This window comes from Pan troglodytes, chromosome 21 (genome assembly GCF_028858775.2).
Source record: "Pan troglodytes isolate AG18354 chromosome 21, NHGRI_mPanTro3-v2.0_pri, whole genome shotgun sequence".
Lineage (NCBI taxonomy): Eukaryota > Metazoa > Chordata > Mammalia > Primates > Hominidae > Pan > Pan troglodytes.
In genome coordinates this window covers 51,444,679-51,464,759 of record NC_072419.2, presented here as the reverse complement: position 1 = coordinate 51,464,759, position 20,081 = coordinate 51,444,679, and the positions used below count along the sequence as shown (strand labels likewise).

The window sequence follows — 20,081 nt, the reverse complement described above, 5'->3', positions numbered from 1 at the left end:
CCACCTGCCTCAAGATTCCTTTGACTGGTCCTCTGGTCTTTCCATCCACAGGTGACATTTTAACCCACTTGCTGTTACTGAAGTTGTGCAGATTTAACATATCACCTTTGGTGTAATTGCATCTCAATGGATACTGTAGGAGTAAGACATTCTTAAGCTAATTGAAGGGATGTGCTACTGTGGAATTGATCACCAGCAGATCAGGGACTTTCCCAGGGCCTGTTGCAATACATTTTCTCTTGTCTTTCTGGGATATTTTTAGTTCCTGGGGTCTTATTAGTACCAGGGTCATGAAAGCCTTTAGTGTTGGCCTCAGGTGGTAGACATGTGACTGGTAGACTAACAGCACCCTATTTTTAGTGTTGGTTTCTATCAATATATCTTGAAATGTGGCTTTGATTACTATTCTCCCTAGTGCTTCAAAAATATCCCTTTATTTTCTTTCAAAACCACTTATATTAGAAATGCCCTCAACCCCTTGAGCCACTAGGAATCCAGAGAAAACAGGAGTCAAAAGCAGATGAAGCAGAAAATGATCTCTTTATTGGAAGTTTGAAGGCGCTTCAGGTTAAGAAAGCCTAATTCAAGGAAGCATGGGCAGGTGGTGTCATCCATGGACCAAGAATCTGAAACTACACGGGAGTCTGCATCTCAGAAACATCACAGAATTCACTGAGGTCAACTGACACCTAGAGAGAAAGAAGAGAATCAGTGATGTGAGTATAGTAAAAAGTGAAGGGTGGGGATGGTAGCTGGGCCCCCTGTCCCCTTCAGCTCCAACTGTACCAGCCCTCTACTACTAGGATACCAGGCCACTAGTTGCCAGCTGGGGCCACTGTTTCTACTGCTTGCCCTCTCTTCAAGTGCAGTGTTACTTACTGCAAAGAGGCAGGGAAGCACCATTACCCCTCTCAGGGCTTCAGTTTTCTTCTCCTGATGTTGTAAACACCCAATTGGCCCATGAGATCCCTCACCATCTCTTGTGTCTCCCTTTCCATCTTCTCTTTCACAACATGAACAAGGATCTTTCTACATATCTCTTTCCTGTATTCTGAGAGGGAGGACTGATAGTCTTTGGGCTTGTGGTCTCTGAAGGAGCATAGATGAACCCTAACAGGGATGCAAGAACATTCACTGGTGTGCAGAAAGAAAACATTAACGGCTGTAATCCTTTATACTATATAGGAAAGAAATTGAGGTTTACTAATCTAAAGTATAAGAACTGACAAGAGTATACCATAAACTTATAAATATGCATATGTAGTCAGTACATGTTCAAAAAAACCTTTAGCAGGTAGGCATATACAAAAAAATATTGTTGAAGAATATTCAATTAAGGATAGGAATTCTAGGACCTCATGATAGGCCAAACATCCTTCTGTGCCACTACCAGACCCTCTCCTCACCAGGGAATGGGGAGGCTCATCTTCCTACCACTTGTTATACAGCACTTCTATTGGTGCGAACAATGGTTATCAATCCCATAAAAGTCCTGGAGAGTCCCCAACAATTCTAAACAATGAGAGAGATATCTCCCCTATTTGCTAAAAAAAAATTACCTTGATATTGGTCCATCCTTTCACATGGTTACTGAATGGTAGGTTTATGTAAATAATGGGTTTCGGTCGTTGCTAAGATGCTGTGCCAAATGATGATCACTGTCATCTTCCTCCTCTATAATTACAATATCCAATCCCCCATGAGATCCATGTTGGTGTCTGCCTTTTTGTTCACGACTGAGTAGGTCTTGTTCTCTATTTGTAGATTGGCCAGACTCTCCTTTTGCATTTTCACCATGCCATGGCTCTTGCTTAGGATTTGGTGCCTGGATTTGAGACTTGCCTGCTACTAGCTTTTCAGTTTGGCTATAAATACTGCTTTGGGATACATCTTTCTGCACACCATTTTCTCCATAGTGGAGTCGTCTTTCCTCTGTACTTGAAGATTGGTATGATGTTTTATTTGCCTTTTGGCTATGCTCTTGCTCTTGACTGGGAATTGTTATCTGTTTTTGAGACTTGCCATATGCTTTCTCTTCAGTTTGGCTATAAATACTGCTTTGGGATACAACTTTCTGCACACCATTTTCTCCATAGTGGAGTCGTCTTTCCTCTGTACTTGAAGATTGGTATGATGTTTTATTTGCCTTTTGGCTATGCTCTTGCTCTTGACTGGGAATTGTTATCTGTTTTTGAGACTTGCCATGTGCTTTCTCTTCAGTTTGGCTATAAATACTGCTTTGGGATACATCTTTCTGCACACCATTTTCTCCATAGTGGAGTCGTCTTTCCTCTGTACTTGAAGATTGGTATGATGTTTTATTTGCCTTTTGGCTATGCTCTTGCTCTTGACTGGGAGTTGTTATCTGTTTTTGAGACTTGCCATGTGCTTTCTCTTCAGTTTGGCTATAAATACTGCTTTGGGATACATCTTTCTGCACACCATTTTCTCCATAGTGGAGTCGTCTTTCCTCTGTACTTGAAGATTGGTATGATGTTTTATTTGCCTTTTGGCTATGCTCTTGCTCTTGACTGGGAATTGTTATCTGTTTTTGAGACTTGCCATGTGCTTTCTCTTCAGTTTGGCTATAAATACTGCTTTGGGATACATCTTTCTGCACACCATTTTCTCCATAGTGGAGTCGTCTTTCCTCTGTACTTGAAGATTGGTATGATGTTTTATTTGCCTTTTGGCTATGCTCTTGCTCTTGACTGGGAGTTGTTATCTGTTTTTGAGACTTGCCATGTGCTTTCTCTTCAGTTTGGCTATAAATACTGCTTTGGGATACATCTTTCTGCACACCATTTTCTCCATAGTGGAGTCGTCTTTCTTCTGTACTTGAAGATTGGTATGATGTTTTATTTGCCTTTCGGCCATGCTGTTGATCTTGATTGAGATTTTTTGTCTGGTGCTGATTCTTGTTATATACTAGGAGCTCATCTTGGGTAGAAAAAATGTCTTTGGATCCATGTTGGAGTTTGTCTTGGTGCGCAGGACAGAGTGAGGTTTGTACTTTACTTGAATGTTCCTCTCTCACTTCAACCACATTTTGGTAATGCCCTTTATTTTGATGAGAATTTTTAGTCTCACGTTGTTGTTTGTTAGCTACTAGCTCTTCAGTTTGGAGAACATAACTGCTTTGGGATCCGCCTTGTTTTCTACCTTTTTGTGCACCAGAGACGGAAGTTTGTTCTTTACTTAGTCCATGAACCCACAGCCTTTCTTCTGTGTTTGAATATTGACTGGATATTCCCTTTCCAGATGGGCTATTCCCCTGATCTTGAGAAGGATTTTGTGTCCAACGATGAGCTTTGCCTCCTTTATGGTGTATAACTACCCTGTGAAAATGACCTTTTGATTTATCATGGTCTCTGCCTTCTTGTTTATTATGGAGCAGTTGTTGACTTCCACCTAGATGTCGTTCTGATTTTGTCGTCTTATGTAGGGCATTCAAATCATATTGCTGACTTTTTCGGGTCTGGTCATGATCATTGGCATCTACATGATATGTGTATTGAATAGAAAAACTGCCTTTGGATTCAGTTTGTTGCTTGCCTTTTTGTCCAGAATAGTGCTGGCCCTTTTGTCCATGTGGAAATTGGGAAGATTCACTTGGTAATCGGCCTTTTGATCCACCTGGTAATTGATAATAAGAATGTATGAATTCATTATCTCCAAAGCTCCCTTACAACTCTTACCCCCCACTTTTCCCCCAACAAATTATTGATATTTCTAGAAAAGCTGAAGCTTTGGGTGGAGAAAATCAATTCTCTTCAAAGAGAAGAATCTGTGCCTAAACAGGTTACTGTTTGCACCCCAAATAATCTTAGATTATTAGCTGTCTGAGCAGCTTTCCCCAAGGCTTACCCTCTCCACTCACCTTTTTGTCCCATCACAGCTGCTTGCTTCTCCAAGATGAGGAGCAGGGAAAGTACAAAGATGATGTTGGGCTTCATCTTGCTTGGAAAACCTTGTCTGAGAGCTGAGCGGACCTTGTAATTTATATCTTCCTTGAGTAAGTGTGCCATGGGTGGAGCTTAAATTACAAAAGGCACTGACTTTTCTTAGCTTATCAGTAAATGCCAACTTCCTCACCCCTGCTGAGTGTGGGACAAAGTCAATGTCCCCAGCAACATAATGTCAAAGGCATTTTCTTTCTTCTGGCAGCCCCAGCAAATTTTTATCAGTCCTTTTAGATCATCATGCCAGATCACTTTAATTTTACAGAATTATAGACAAAAGTAGGAAAGAGACTGGCTTCGGGCTACAAAAGCAATTGGTTTCTGAGAATGCCTTTATATTCTAAATGTGAGTTTCCCTTCATGATGCAACAATTTAAATACTCTATTTTAGATAGAACTCCATACTTCCTTTTGTTTTAAAAATGATCTTGAGACACGTTCTATTTTACCTAAGAATGAGCAATCGTAGAAGTCCAATGATATAGAAGATAATGAAACATTATGGAATCCAAAGAAAGAAATTTTAAACAAGTAAATAGGGCACACCAATGTCAAATATGTCTGTCAAGTTCAACACAATAAAGACTGACATGTATCCAAAGTTTTTCTTAGTTGTTGCTAGTAACTTTAATGAGAGATGAATACAATTGTATTGGGTTGTCAGTTGAAGGATGGAGACCGGCTGCAACCTTCTCAGGAAGTCTGAATTCATGGTGGAGTGAGAGCTGAGGCTGTATCTGGAGGGTGAGGTAAGTTCCAGATGTGTTTTCAAAGGATGAAAGAATTTTAATATGTTTTCATGGTGATAGGAACAACTGTTGGGAAAAAAGTAAAAATGCTGGTTTCTAGATTGGGTTCTTTTCATGAAATCTACCTAAACAGCAGAATTTTCTTTTTAATTAAGAGAAGTCTCTACTTCAGTAGTAAACAGCTGAATCCCCAAACAGGCTGTGAGAAATATTTGCCACCATCAATGAATTGAATAATGTATTGTGAGTGGACATGAAGCTAAAATTCCCACCTTTGGTAGAAGCACAGATTTTTCCAATTGTGATGACATCCTGAAAAGTCTAAAGAAACTTTCTTTACTTTGAGTCATAAAGACTTCGTTATCAGCAGACCACAGGAGAAGAAGAAAGCATCCCAACAGTGTCCCTGTGTACATTCAGAACACCTTGGAGGGTAGTGCTGGGGAAAGGATAGCTTGAAAACTTATTTTCAATTATTCTGTCTTAGAATCTTAACCTTCCTGTAGGCAATGCTCTATGGAAGGGGAAAAGAGAAAGGCCAACCACAGAAAAAAAGTGCTAGGCTATCAAACATAAATCATGTGAGCTGCATGGTTTCTCTATGAGCCACTCTGAGATCTTACCAAATTTATCTGTTTGCCTCAAAGGCAGTAAGTAGTTCCTTATTGCAGAAACCCCAACAGAGTAAGGTGATATTGTTCTGAACTAAAATTGATTACTGTGTCTGCTAACCACTGTAATCTTCCTCACACTTCCCTTAAGAAAATACCAGAAACTGTTCTGTTCCAAACTTACTGATACAAAATAGAGTCTGAAATATTAATCTTACTTATGGATCAAGAACAAAACTTTCATCTCATCTAGTGTCCAAAAGATGCAGATAAAACAAAAGGGCACAATATTTGCAAAAACAAACCAGGAAAATGCAATCCAAGCAAAACATGTGATTACTATATTCATATTAGAATTGAATTCAATGAAATGTGGAAAAAAACATTTCCAAATGATAAAGGAATGTATTGATAAAGTTGAAATCAGAAATCAGTGATTTGGAAAGCATAAAAATGGTATGGTGATGCATACATCTTAGATATGGAATTATGATGGGGGAAAAGATTAAGTGATCAAATGATTTGTCCTGTTGGACAAATAAAAAATGCAAAAATATTAAAATGCACTAAATTGGCACAAAAATCTGAAAGTTTTATACTCATAGGAAAAGAAGAAAACAGGAGGACTTAAATGTATTTTGCTCAATTCTATGGGAAATCACTTTACAACTTAGAAAAGATTCAAATATAGTTATTTTTGGGGAATGGGCAGAAAAACCTGGCAGAGTAGGACTCCCCAGAGATTATACCCTCCAAAACGTTGAATTTAATAATTATCCACATATGATAATAGTTTCTCAAAAGCTAAACAGGCCAGATGAGATATTACAGAACCTGATTATAGTATAATAATTAAAAATACACATTGAAGAGGGCACGAAAGACAATTTTGTTTCCTGTATCACCCCTAACCCAATCAAAGGCAGCACAGTGCAGAGAGAGCTACTTTCTTTTGGGAGGAAGGGAATGAAGTAAGGCTTGGACTTTTTCACAGAACAAAATACTAGTCTATAATAGTAAAATTCAGCACTGGGAGGACACCCATAGTGACCCTGCTTGAATACCTGTGGCCTAAGCAGCAAGACCTGCCCCAGCAGCAGAGAGGAACACATAGTTTCTGTGAGATAGACTTGCGTTCTTACCTGTACCACTGGCAGCCAACTACAGCAGCCTTGGGTTATGAATAACCAACATACGTAGGCAGGTATCAGTGAGGAGGAGTTGGGAATGCATTCCATCATTGTGCCAGCCTCTGCAGCCATGGGTTACAGCCTGGTGCAGAACTGGCCATGGTGGTCCTGGGTTTATGACATCTCCTTGTGCTGCAATGACTGAAACAGTCACAGGCTTACAAACCCAGAACAGATGATCTGCCTAGAATTTCCAGACAGAGTTGAGGGACATTCTCAGACAAAGCCAAACTGGAGTAAGTACCTACCTTAAATTCAATATCTGCATTCAAGTACCTACCTGCAATTCAATAAGTACCTACTTCTTCAATGTGCAGACATCAATGCACAATCACAAGGATCAAGAACAATCGGGGAAAACTGATGACACCAAATTAACAAAATAAGGTACCAAATGAACAAAATAAGATACCATTGATTGGCCCCAAAGACATGGAGATGTATGACCTGCCTGAAAGAGAATTTAAAATGGCTGTTCTAAGGAAGCTCAAAGAACTTTAATAAAATACAGATAAATAATTAAATGAAATGATGAAAACAATAAGTGACCAGAAAGAGAGATGTAACAAAGGGTAAAAATGATAACAAAATATCTAATGTTAATATAGGAGCTGAAGAATGCAATGAATAAAATGAAAAGTGTGAAAAGTGCAATAGAGTGCATTAACACCAGAAATGATCAAGCAGAAGGAATAATCTGTGAGCTTGAATACAGGTTATTTGACAATATATACTCAGAAAAGGAAAAAAGAAAAAAGAATAGAATGAAGGAAACTTATGAGATGTATGGAATAGCATTAAGTGAGCAAAGGGACAATTTACTGGCATTTAAGAGAAGTTAGAGAAAGATAAATGGAAAAGTAAAGAAAGCTTATTAAATAAGTAATAACAGAAAACTTTCCAAATCTGAGGAGTTCATATATATGTGTATATATATATATATCTACACACACACACACACACATATATACACCCATATATATACATATACATATATACATATATATTATATATATATGTATGTGTGTATTATATATATATATATGTAGTCAAAGTGCAGGATGGTCAACAGTCACCAATCACATTCAATTCAAAAAAGACTAGACATATAATAATTAAACTGTGAAAGATCAAAGACAAATAAATGATACTGAAGCAGCAAAAGAAAAGAAGCAAATAAAATGCAAAACAGTTCCAATACACTTCACATCAGACCTTTTTTTTCTTTTTCAACTGTTATTTTACATTCAGGGGCCAAGTGTGCAAGTTTGTTACCTGGGTATATTGCATGATGCTGAAGCTCGGGGTATGAATTTTCCTGTCATTCTGATACTGAGTATAATACCCAACATTTAGTTTTTCAACCCTTGTCCCCTTCCCTCCCTCCTTCTCTCCTCTAGTAGTCTTCAGTGTGTATTATTTCCATCTTTATGTTCATGAGTATCTGACATTTAGCTCCCCTCTATAACTGAGAACATGTGGTATATAGTTTTCTCTTCCTGCATTAATCTACTTAGGATAATGGCCTCCCACTGCATCCATGTTGCTGCAAATGCATGATTTTATTTATTTTTTATGACTGTGTAGTATTCCATGGTGTATATACACCATATTTTCTTTATCCAATCCACCATTGATGGGCACCTAAGTCGGTTCCATGTTTTTGCTAGTATGAATAGTGCTGCAATCAAATCATATTTCTCAAAGGGAACATTAAAGATCAGAGGAGAGTGGAATAATATTATCAAAGTAATGAAAAAAAAGAAAACCATCCAAGCATACTATACTCAGCAAAACTGTTCTTCAGAAATGACAGAGAAGTGAAAACTTTCCTAGACATACAAAGGTGAGGAAGTATGTCACCATCAGACCTATTTTACAAGAAATGCTAAAGGAGTTCTTCAAGGTGAAAGAAAAGGATGCTAATGAGTAATACAAAATAATCAAGTGTAGAACTCACTAATAAAATTAATTACACAGTCAAAATTCAGAATACTGTGATACTATAATGGTGATGTATAAATCACTTCTATCTTTAGTATGAAGGCTAGAAGATAAAACTTGAAACTAATAATAACTACAATAAATTGTTAATGTATATGGCACATAAAAGCTGTTAATTGTGACATGAAAATATCAAAATGCGGGGAGGGAAGTGGTGGTAAGGTGTAGTTTTATGTTTTGTAATCAAACAAATTATTATCAGGTTAAAATCACTTGTGATAGCTACAGGATTTTTTTTAAAGGCCTCACGTTAGCCACAAAGACAACATTTTTAATAGACGCCCTAAAAATAAAAAATAAGTATCAAAATATACGACTAGAGAAACTAACTTAATCATAGTGGAAGGCAATAAGAAAGAAAGAAAGAAAGAAAGAATCACCAAAGCAACTAGAAAACAATGAAAAAGTGGCAGTAGTAAGTCCTTACCTATGAATAATTATCTTGAAGGTAAATAAATTCACTAATTAAATGCCTAGAGTGGATGAATGGGAAAAAAATAAGATACATCAATAGGCTTCCTAAAAGAGGCAACCATACTGGTAATTACACACATAGACTGAACGATAATGAATGGAAAAAACATTCCACACAAGTGGAAACCAAAAGAGAGCAGGAGTAGCAACACTTATATCAGATCAAATAGACTTTAAGTCAAAAATGTAAAAAGACATAAAGAAGATCATTATATAATGCTAAAGAGGTCAATTCAGCAAGATAATACAGAAATCGTAAGTACGTATGCACCCCAAATCCAAGCACCTAAAGATATAAAGCAAATATTCTGAAGAGAGATCACTGCATACAATAATAGTAGGTGTTTTAGGGCATTTAGCATTACTATAAAACAATACCTGAGACTAGAGAATGTATACAGAAAAGAGGTTTGTTTGGCTCAAAGTTCTGCAGGCTAAGATGCCTGGTGCCAGCATCTGCTCAGTTTCTGGTGATGCCACAGAAAGTATTTAATCGTGATGGAAGGGAATGGGAGCCAGTGTATCACATGGTGAGAGAGGGAGAAAGAAAGATGCCAGGGTCTTTTAAACAAGCAGTCTTCATGTGAACTAAGAGAGTGAAAACTCACTCATTACTGCGGGGATAGCACCAGGCCATTCATGAGGGATCTAGCCCTATAACCCAAACACCTCACACTAGGCTGCACTTCCAACACTGATGGTCACATTTTAACATGAGATTTGGAGGGGACGGATATCTAAACTATATCATTAGAGGATTTCAAAACCCTGTAATAGCAATGGACAGATCACCCAGACAGAAAATCTACAAAGACATATGAGATATAAGCTGCACTCTAGACTAAATAGACTTTAAGGGCGTATACAGAAAAGTTTATTAAACAACTCCAGAACACATGTTCTTCTCAACTGCACAAGAAATATTCTCCAAAATAGATTATTATATGTTAGGCCACAAAACAAGTCTTAACATTTTTATGAAGATTGAAACCATATCAAGTATCTTTTCTGACCACATTACTATCAAACTAGAAATTAATAAAAGAAGGAACTTCGGAAAATACACAAATACATGGAAATTAAACTACATGCTCCTGAACAACCAACTGGTCAAAGAAGAAATTAAAAAGGAAATAAAAATTTCTTCGAGACAAGCTAAAGTAGAAACACAATGTATCAAAAGCTATGAGATACAGTAAAAATAGTTCTAAGACAGAAAGTTACAGCAATAAATGCCTACACAAAAAAGAAAAAAAATCTCAAATAAACAACCTAATGTGGCACCACAAATAATAAGAAAAAGAAAAGAGAAAATTAATTGTAATAATACTAGAAGGAAAGAAATCATACGGATATAGTAGAAATAATAAAAATGGAGACTAGAAACACAATACAAAAGATCAATAAAACAAAGAGTTGGTTTTTGGAAATGACAAACAGAATCACCAAACTTTTAGCTAGACTAAGTAAAACAAAAAAAAGAAGACTCAATTAAATAAAATCAGAGATGAAAAAGGAGACATTACAACTGATACCACAGAAATGCAAAGATCGTTAGAGACTCATGAACAACTATATACTAACAATTAGATAACCTAGAAGAAACTGATAAATTCCTAGACCCCTGTAAGCTATCAAGATTTAACTATGAAGAAATAGAAAATTTGGCAGTCAGCAAGATGGATAACTAGAGACCCATGGTGCTCATCCCCACCAGAATAAAGGGTCAAGGTAACAAACAGCTAAGATTTGGTTGGAGTGTCAAAGGGAGAGTGCTGGAGTGCGTGGGGGAGTGGAGATTAACCGTGGTGATTAGAAGTTCAGGAGGGCAGTGCAGAGGCATCTGGTTTTTGCAGTCTTGTCTCCCTCCACTCGGATCAGATCTGTCTGAAGCCAAGAGGGTCTTCCTGTTGCAGGGAAAATGTAAGGAGAAGGTCCCCACCAGTCACCTTGTGACTGCAAACATGTACTGTCCTTACAAGAGGAGAATCCCACAGTCCTTTAAAGTCCTGAGCCCAGTTTGGAGAGCTGCTGGGAATTCACACAGCTGTATTGCCCTGCATTAGGGGCACAAGGTGTGCACTACCCACATCCCACTCACCCACTTGGGCCAAGCTGCCGCAGCACGGTCCCATCTTGACAACAGAGCCCCTTCTGGAGTGTAGCCTCCTCTGGAACTTCTGACAACCACACTTCTCCAGCATTTGGGCTCCATCTTCATTACACCAAGGCCACATAGTGGCTGAACTCCACAACCCCAGCTGTGCAGAGTTCGAGCCCAGGATTGGCTGTGACTCTATTCTGGCACAGCAGGGAAACCAACTCATGCCACTGCATTTCAGCTGGGGAATAATTGTCCAGTCATACCAAGTAAGCCTGTCCTTGAACTAGCCAAACTGCCACATACCCTCTACTAAGCAGGAGGGGCCCCTGAGCTCCAAGCAGCTGATATGGTCCTCCCTCAATACCTGAGAAACAGCCCTGCAGCACCCTTGCCCTCCACAGATACATCCAGGGCTTGCCCAGTGACCCGATCTTTTAAATAAGGGCCTGAGAAACAGTCCCACAAGCTACCCTTAGTGGGCATGACCCCAGACTGTCCAAGTAGCAAAGAGTCCATGTCCCAAACTTGAGAAACAGCCAATGGCCACCCCTGGTGGACATGCCCAGGCCAGCCAAGCAGCTATGGGCCTTTGTCTCACCACTGAGAAAGAACTCCACAGTCTGCCTTGGTGGGCATGCCCCAAGGCCTAACAAGAAGCCCCATGCTTGGACCTTGGGACAACAAAACCACTTCTTGTGTCACCCCTCACAGAAATGCCCAAAGACTAGCCAAGCAGCCATGCAGCTGTGTCAAAGGCCAAAGAGGCAGCCCTGTTCCCTTCTCCAGCAGACATGCCACTAGGCTACCCAAGTAGCCTTGTACCCATGTCTTAGGCCTGAGAAACAGCCCAGTGGGCTGCTCCTGACAGACGTGACCTCAGGCTATCTGAGCAGCTGTGCATCCATGTCCTGAGACTGAGAAACAGCTACATATGCCACTCCTGGCAGGCATGCCTCAGGCTGCCCCAGCAAACATATACCCATGTTCCCTGTCGGTATCATGGCACCCTGGTTCCAATGCCAGTGAGCCAGACCACAACTGGGTGATCCACCAACTGCATGCACACAACCCTGACCTGAGAAATAACCCTGCAAGCTCACCCCTAAAAATGTCATGCCACTATAGCAGCAAACTCTTTTAGAGTAGGGCACTGAGAATTCTCAAATGCTCCTCTGGATCTAGCTGCCCAGTGAAGTTGCCACACTCCAGGCCAGTACTGGGGAATGTCTGCAAGAGATCTGGTGATGTGGCCTGTCCTCAAGTCTCCCAGCAGTGGGTAGCCGCACCAGTCATGGGGGTAGCAGGGGAGTGATGCAGACTCTGTTAGATTCCTTGGTTATTGATAGCCTTAGTGTGTTGGTTTTCTTGAACACTGGTTATAGTAGCACTGAACTGGTCACTTGGACAGAATCAGTACCTCCTGGTTAGTCAGAGGGGTACAGGCAGTGGTGATAGCTGAGATTCCTCAGCCATTTTCTCCTTCCTAGGTGCAGTGTTATTCTACCGGGAGATGCTATGATGGACTGTGTTGGTTGGCCTCCAGCCCGGAGGTGGTGCTTGCAAAAAAGCACCAGCTATGGTAGTAGCAGTGGGATTTTTGCTTGCTTTAGATTGCCCTCTGGTTTCTCAGGCAATAGTTGGGGCCATAGAGCTTCCAAGAGTTTCTGTTTTTTGTGTTAAGCTACCAGGGCAGGTGGCAGAACAAAGCCAGGTGGGGGCTGGGTCAGGCAGGTTTGCACTCTGAGTCTTCCAATTCAGAGAAAGCAGCAGCCCCTGTGGGTGCTGGGGGACAGGAACAGTTCTCAGGCCACTGGGTTGATGTTCCAGAGGGGACTGTTGCAGAATGGCTGTAATTTCAGAGTCAAAAAACAACAGATGCTGTAGGCTGTGGAGAAAAGAGAATGCTTATATCTTCTTTCCCCTTTGGTTAGTTGGTATGTAAATTAATTCAGCCCCACTGTGGAGAGCACTTTGGAGATTTCTCAGAGAACTTAAAACAGAGCCACCATTTGACCCAGCAATTCCACTACTGGGTATATCCCAAAAGGAAAATAAATCACTCTACAAAAAGGACACCTGCACTCATGTTCATTGCTTTGCTATGCACAATAGCAAAGATATGGAATCAACCTAGGTGCCCATAAATGGTGGATTAGATAAAGAAAATATGACATGTATATACCATAGAATACTACATAGCCTTAAAAAGAATGAAATCCTGTCTTTTGCAGGAACATGGATGCAGCTGGAGGTCATTATCCTAAGCAAATTAATGCAGGAACAGAAAATCAAATACCACATGTTCTCACTTATAAGTGGGAGCTAAACATTGAACACACACTGACATAAACACGGGAACAACAGACACTGCAGACTACTAGAAGGAAGAGAGAGGGAAGTGGGCATGCGTTGAGAAACTATCTATTGGATACTACGCTCACTACCTGGGTGATGGGATCTATACCCCAAACCTTAGCATCACACAATATGCCCATGTAACAAACCTGAACATGTACCCCCTGTATCTAAAATAAAATTTGAAAAAAATTTAAAACTATACAAAAATGTTTAAATTGTGAGGCAAAACCAGCCATAGATAAAGAAAAAGTAATGAACAGAAAATGGAAAACATTAATAAACATATATCAGATAAAGGGTGAATTTCATAGCATATTGAAAAAATTTCTTCACTGTGATAAAGAACAGCACATCATCTAATAAAGAGTGTAAGATATGAGCTCCATCAGGTATTTAGAGAAATTATAATACAAACAGTTAATGCATGTATGAAAACAATTATAGCTTCATTCATAGTTCAAGGACTGCAAGTTAAATAAAGTATAATTTGTCTTTTCACTTATGAGGCTGATTACCCAGTAATGATTCTGGGCAAGTTCCTTCTATCTCCAGCCTCAGTTCTAGATATTGTAAGATGAGAAAATGGGACTATGTAGTCTCTTGAAATCTTTGCTGTGGCAAGGACTAGCAGATTAAGCAAAGCCCTCTGCCTGGTGAAGAGAGAATTTGCAAGAGCACAACACAAAGCACATGAGGTTGGGATCACTGTGCATAGAGACACCAAAGGAGTACAGAAAACCTCATGATAACCAATGACTTTCTTCACAGAATTGGAAAAAACTACTTTAAAGTTCATATGGAACCAAAAAAGAGCCTGCATCGCCAAGTCAATCCTAAGCCAAAAGAACAAAGCTGGAGGCATCATGCTACCTGACTTCAAACTATACTACAAGGCTACAGTAACCAAAACAGCATGGTACTGGTACCAAAACAGAGATATAGATCAATGGAACAGAACAGAGCCCTCAGAAATAACACCACATATCTACAACTATCTGATCTTTGACAAACCTGAGAAAAACAAGCAATGGGGAAAGGATTCCCTATTTAATAAATGGTGCTGGGAAAACTGGCTAGCCATATGTAGAAAGCTGAAACTGGATCTTTTCCTTACACCTTATACAAAAATTAATTCAAGATGGATTGAAGACTTAAACGTTAGACATAAAACCATAAAAACCCTAGAAGGAAACCTAGGCATTACCATTCAGGACATAGGCATGGGCAAGGACTTCATGTCTAAAACACCAAAAGCAATGGCAACAAAAGACAAAATTGACAAATGGGATCTAATTAAACTAAAGAGCTTCTGCACAGCAAAAGAAACTACCATCAGAGTGAACAGGCAACCTACAAAATGGGAGAAAATTTTCGCAACCTACTCATCTGACAAAGGGCTAATATCTAGAATCTACAATGAACTCAAACAAATTTACAAGAAAAAAAAACCCCATCAAAAAGTGGGTGAAGGACATGAACAGACACTTCTCAAAAGAAGACATTTATGCAGCCAAAAAACACATGAAAAAATGCTCACCATCACTGGCCATCAGAGAAATGCAAATCAAAACCACAACGAGATACCATCTCACACCGGTTAGAATGGCAATCATTAAAAAGTCAGGAAACAACAGGTTCTGGAGAGGATGTGGAGAAACAGGAACACTTTTACACTGTTGGTGGGACTGTAAACTAGTTCAACCATTGTGGAAGTCAGTGTGGCGATTCCTCAGGGATCTAGAACTGGAAATACCATTTGACCCAGCCATCCCATTACTGGATATATACCCAAAGGACTATAAATCATGCTGCTATAAAGACACATGCACATGTATGTTTATTGTGGCACTATTCACAGTAGCAAAGACTTGGAACCAACCCAAATGTCCAACAATGATAGACTGGATTAAGAAAATGTGGCACATATACACCATGGAATGCTATGCAGCCATAAAAAATGATGAGTTCATGTCCTTTGTAGGGACATGGATGAAATTGGAAATCATAATTCTCAGTAAATTATCACAAGAACAAAAAACCAAACACCGCATATTCTCACTCAGAGGTGGGAATTGAACAATGAGAACACATGGACACAGGAAGGGGAACATGACACTCTGGGGACTGTTGTGGGGTGGGGGGAGTGGGGAGGGATAGCATTAGGAGATATACCTAATGCTAAATGACGAGTTAATGGGTGCAGCACACCAGAATGGCACATGTATACATATGTAACTAACCTGCACATTGTGCACATGTACCCGAAAACTTAAAGTATAATAATAATAAAATAAAATAATTAAAAAAAGAAAACCTCATGATAATGGTTGATTTGATATTCTGTAATGAGTGTTTATTCATCTTCATTATGTTTTATAATGGTTTCGCAAATGGAAGTTTCTTTAATCTTCATGGTCCTCTCATATCTATGGTTTATTTGTTTGCTGGTTGGTTTGTCAAACAAATAGTTTGTATTTGATTACAAATTATCTCCCAATCCTATGGAGTTTATTCATTTATTTATTCATCCGAGTATGTGAAATTTTCACATGGCTCCCCAGTCAGATCTGTGCATAAAGGTACATTCAGAGAAGAATCAGATATCCATCTCCATTCTCTCTTTCCTTTCTACCAATTCCTGACCACACAGGTGACCACTCTCATTGGTCTCTGGGTTTTTCCTTTCTTTTTTCTTTTTTCCTGCAATGAGTAGGTAAATGGATATTTTCTTATTTTGTATTCATTGTTATAAGATACTTTAAATTTATCATTCCACAATGTATTTATAATTAACATACATCAGTTCATGGACATCTTCCATGTTCCTTTGAATAGCTACACAGTACTTCATTTTATAGTTGTACTATCATTTATACAACCACTCTTTTCTGTATGGGTATTTTGGTTGTTCCCAACATTTTGCGGTCATAAATAATGCTGAAATCAATATGTTTACTGTAATTCCACACTTTGACTTATATTGTTCTGTTGGTCTGGAATTTCTATTATAACCCTACCCCTCTCACCCAGCGTCAGGCCAAACTGATGGAACAATGGTTTTATGAGCAAGACGCTTGCATCTTCCTGTCTTAGTCTACATCCTATGGAAAGAAAAATGACTTGAAATCAGGACTGATTTTTTTCATTTTCAGCTTTACTCCTCAATCCTAAGCAATATTCCCCTTTGTTAGATGAGGGCAGTTTTCTATACGTCAGCAGGTATTTCGACTCCAAATTCAATGGAAGATTATGACTCAGGACATTTATTACAATCTGGAAAGAATTCAGGGCCTGGCTTGGCCTGACTCCTGGACACTCTGTGATCCTAGGGACAGACACAAATGGCTGGCTAGAACTGAGTCTGCAAGGCCCTGGAGAGCGGCTCCAATGTACCTGAGGTCATCTGTGACGTTCACTGCTCTATCCCTGGAGTGCATCCGGAGCCTGGAGAGATGCTATCTGGGCTCCTTGGTTCAGTAAAGCTGTGTTGCCAGAGGACTCCAGGTATTTGTTGGAGGGTGGTATCAGTTGAGTTGTGCCTAAAATAATACTTTCTGGCTTCTCTACTCACAAATCTCATAGGATACTGCAGCTGCTTTCTCTCGGTAATTTAAAACAGTTTTTGTGGTCCCAGAACCCTTCATCTTTCTTTCCCTTCTTCATCTGTCCTCAACAAAGAATCCATAGTTGCCTGAATGAGGCATAAGTGTCTGTATAATCAAGGAATATCATAGTCATGAATGCACAGAGGGCCCACTAACCTCAAAGCCCTTCTTATTTTTTTTTGTTTATTATTTTATTTTTTTTTCTAGCAGGTATTCTGAGCATCAGAAGCAGACAGTGATTGTCCAAGATCCTACAGAAAGTTGGTAGCACAGATGGGGCTACATAGAATATAATCTTCGAGAAGAAAATACAAAGTGTTCCTTGCTCCAGGACTCAAGATGTAATGAGTGTGGGTGTTGTAGACATTTCTTGGCTTCTAAGCATAAGAATGTCATTCCTATTTTGGGGGAATTAACCACATAAGCCCTGAAATCCAGAGGCTCTGCCACTTTTTATAACAGAATAGGAAAGTCTGGACACTTGTTTTCCCTGCCTCCACTGAGAGACAACCTTATGTGAGTACATGCCGTGTTCAGATCATCAGATGCACAAACTCTGGGCTGCACTTGGGAGCTAGTGATAGTAGGAGGTGAAGATTCATTTCTGGAGCAGTTACAGCAATGGCAGCTGTATTTGACTTCTCAGAAGAGAAATGGAAATGATGGCCCATGCATTGAAGAGCATCTGGCTTTGGCATATTGGCTGAGAGATGTGTAACCTCCATCTACTCTGAGGTAGCACCAATGAGCTCCACAAAGGCCAATATCTGACTAATTTTGACTGTGATTCTGCATTCAATGACTTCTTTGTTTTTGCCTTTTCTTTTAACTTGAATTTCTAGGTTTCTTAGTGGTTTTGTGAACCAGTCAGATACTTGTATTTTCACAGAGCCAAATAGACTTCTTTGAAATTAAGAAGAAAATAATTGGGCAAGTCTTGCTAGGGAATGGTGTGAAGAGTTCCTTGGATTACTCCAAACCAACAACCACAGCTGGTGAAAGTTATTTTTATTTTATTTCTTTTAGATTTTATTTTTATTGTACATATTTAAGGTATGCAACATGATGTTTTGATATACATATACATAGTTAAATGATTACTGCAGTCAAGCCAACTGCCATATCCATTGTGTGATATAGTTATCTTTCTGTTATTGTGAGAGAAGCACATAAATACTGTCTTAGCCAGTTTCCAGTAGATGATACTAAGAGTTGAGTGACCTGGTGGCTTCTCCTCTGGAATAGCAGTGTAAGGAGATCCATGGAAATACCCTCAAACCAAACAATCATACTTGATAAAAGTTATTTTTTAAAACAGCCACTTGAAGTCTTTGGGAATTGTCTTAAGTGCATACATTTATTTTTAAAACTCTACTAAACCTTGAAAGAACACAGAGTGTCTACAGCATTTGAGTCATAACCCACTCTATACTTTCTGTATCCTAGCTCAATATGAGGGAAGCTTCACTCAGGGCACATCTAGCCAAGAAATGGGAGAGTCTCTTTCCTCTCACTTCCCTTTAAAGGGTTATGATATCTCACCAGAGGCAAAAGGTTGCCAGCATCTCTCAAACCCATTCCAAGGTTGTATTGCAGAGATTCCAGGTGAGTGTGATGAAGAGGTACAGAGCTCCATTCTTCCACCCAACACTACTTGTAGTGGAGAGGTTCTATCCCAGGCATTGTAGGTCAAGAACGCTGAGACCCCCATAGCCCTCGGCACAGCTCATTTGCCAGGCAGAATTTTCATGCCAGTGAATGCCTGCCAACAACATCAGAGGATGTTCTGGCTCATGGTCAGAGCCCAGCTGGTAAAGCAGGGCTGTCACTCTGAGAAAAGTGAACCACTCTTTCCAAAACAGCTCCTTAGAAGGAACTCAGTGATTTTCCAAAAGTGAGAGGCAGGCTATAAGAATAGAGAGCTCCAAAGTCCTCCCTAAGGAACTGACAGTATTAGGAACAGAGTATAAGGAATATCCAGCCTAACGGCGCTCTTAAAAACTATGGAGACCGGGCGTGGTGGCTCACGCCTGTAATCCCAGCACTTTGGGAGGCCAAGGCAGGCGGATCACGAGGTCAAGAGATCAAGACCATCCTGGCTAACATGGTGAAACCCTGTCTCTATTAAAAATATAAAAATTAGCTGGGCATGGTGGCATGCAACTGTAGTCCCAGCTACTCAGGAGGCTGACGCAGAAGAATCACTTGAACCCAGGAGGCAGAGGTTGCAGTGAGCCAAGATTGCGCCACTGCACTCCAGCCTGGCGACAGAGCGAGATCCTGTCTCAAAAAAAAAAAAAAAAAAAATGGAGATTTTAGTGGGTTTTAGTGATAAACAATGAAGAGTAAGTTGGAAGCCCATGAGATAAAAATCCAATGATTAATGAAATTGAACATACCAACTGATAAAGTAAGCATTTGAGGTTTTCCAGGAAAATATTGATGATAAATTGTCATGGGAGAGTTACCCATGACACATTTTAACTCCACCAAAATTATCACAAAAATATGTCAACATAATTAGAACATACATTAATGGTGAGAAAATGCACACATCTCAATGGAATAAAAGATAAACTCAATGCCTTTGAGAATTTTACAAATGATAAGGGCAGAATTCCACATCACTTAAGAAATGTTAGTAATTCAGCAAATGATGTTTAGACTGATTACTGGCAATTCAAGGAGTAAATACTGGATTTCCACTCCACCCATTATTTCAAAGTACGTTTTAGGTGGTCAAGGATTTAAACATAAAGATCGAACTATAAAAGTATTCAAAGTAAACATGAGACAAGTTTTGTAGAATATTTACATGTGAATGATTTTCTGAAGTAAATTAATATCATTAACTACAAGCGAATAAAAAGTTTTACAGGGAAAATCATGCATACAGTAAGAAAACAGAAATTTTTAAAATGTATAAACACATATGGTGGGAATAGAGATATTCTATAATATATTGAAAGAATTTTTAAAACACAATAAGGAAAATAGATCTTCTCATAGAAAAATAAACATAGA

At 39.3% G+C, this 20,081-nt stretch overlaps 1 protein-coding gene across 2 annotated transcripts; it reads right to left on the bottom strand.

The window, feature by feature from the left end:
* Nucleotides 1-521: 521 nt before the first annotated feature.
* Nucleotides 522-3,977, bottom strand: SEMG1 (semenogelin 1). 2 transcript variants are annotated; one of them, NM_001110538.1, is given in 3 exon segments: nucleotides 522-689; nucleotides 1,560-3,636; nucleotides 3,881-3,977. In NM_001110538.1, coding segments are annotated over 2 exon segments (2,109 nt in total). In that variant the 5' UTR covers nucleotides 3,957-3,977; the 3' UTR covers nucleotides 522-689; nucleotides 1,560-1,603.
* Between the last annotated feature and the right edge of the window lie 16,104 nt (nucleotides 3,978-20,081).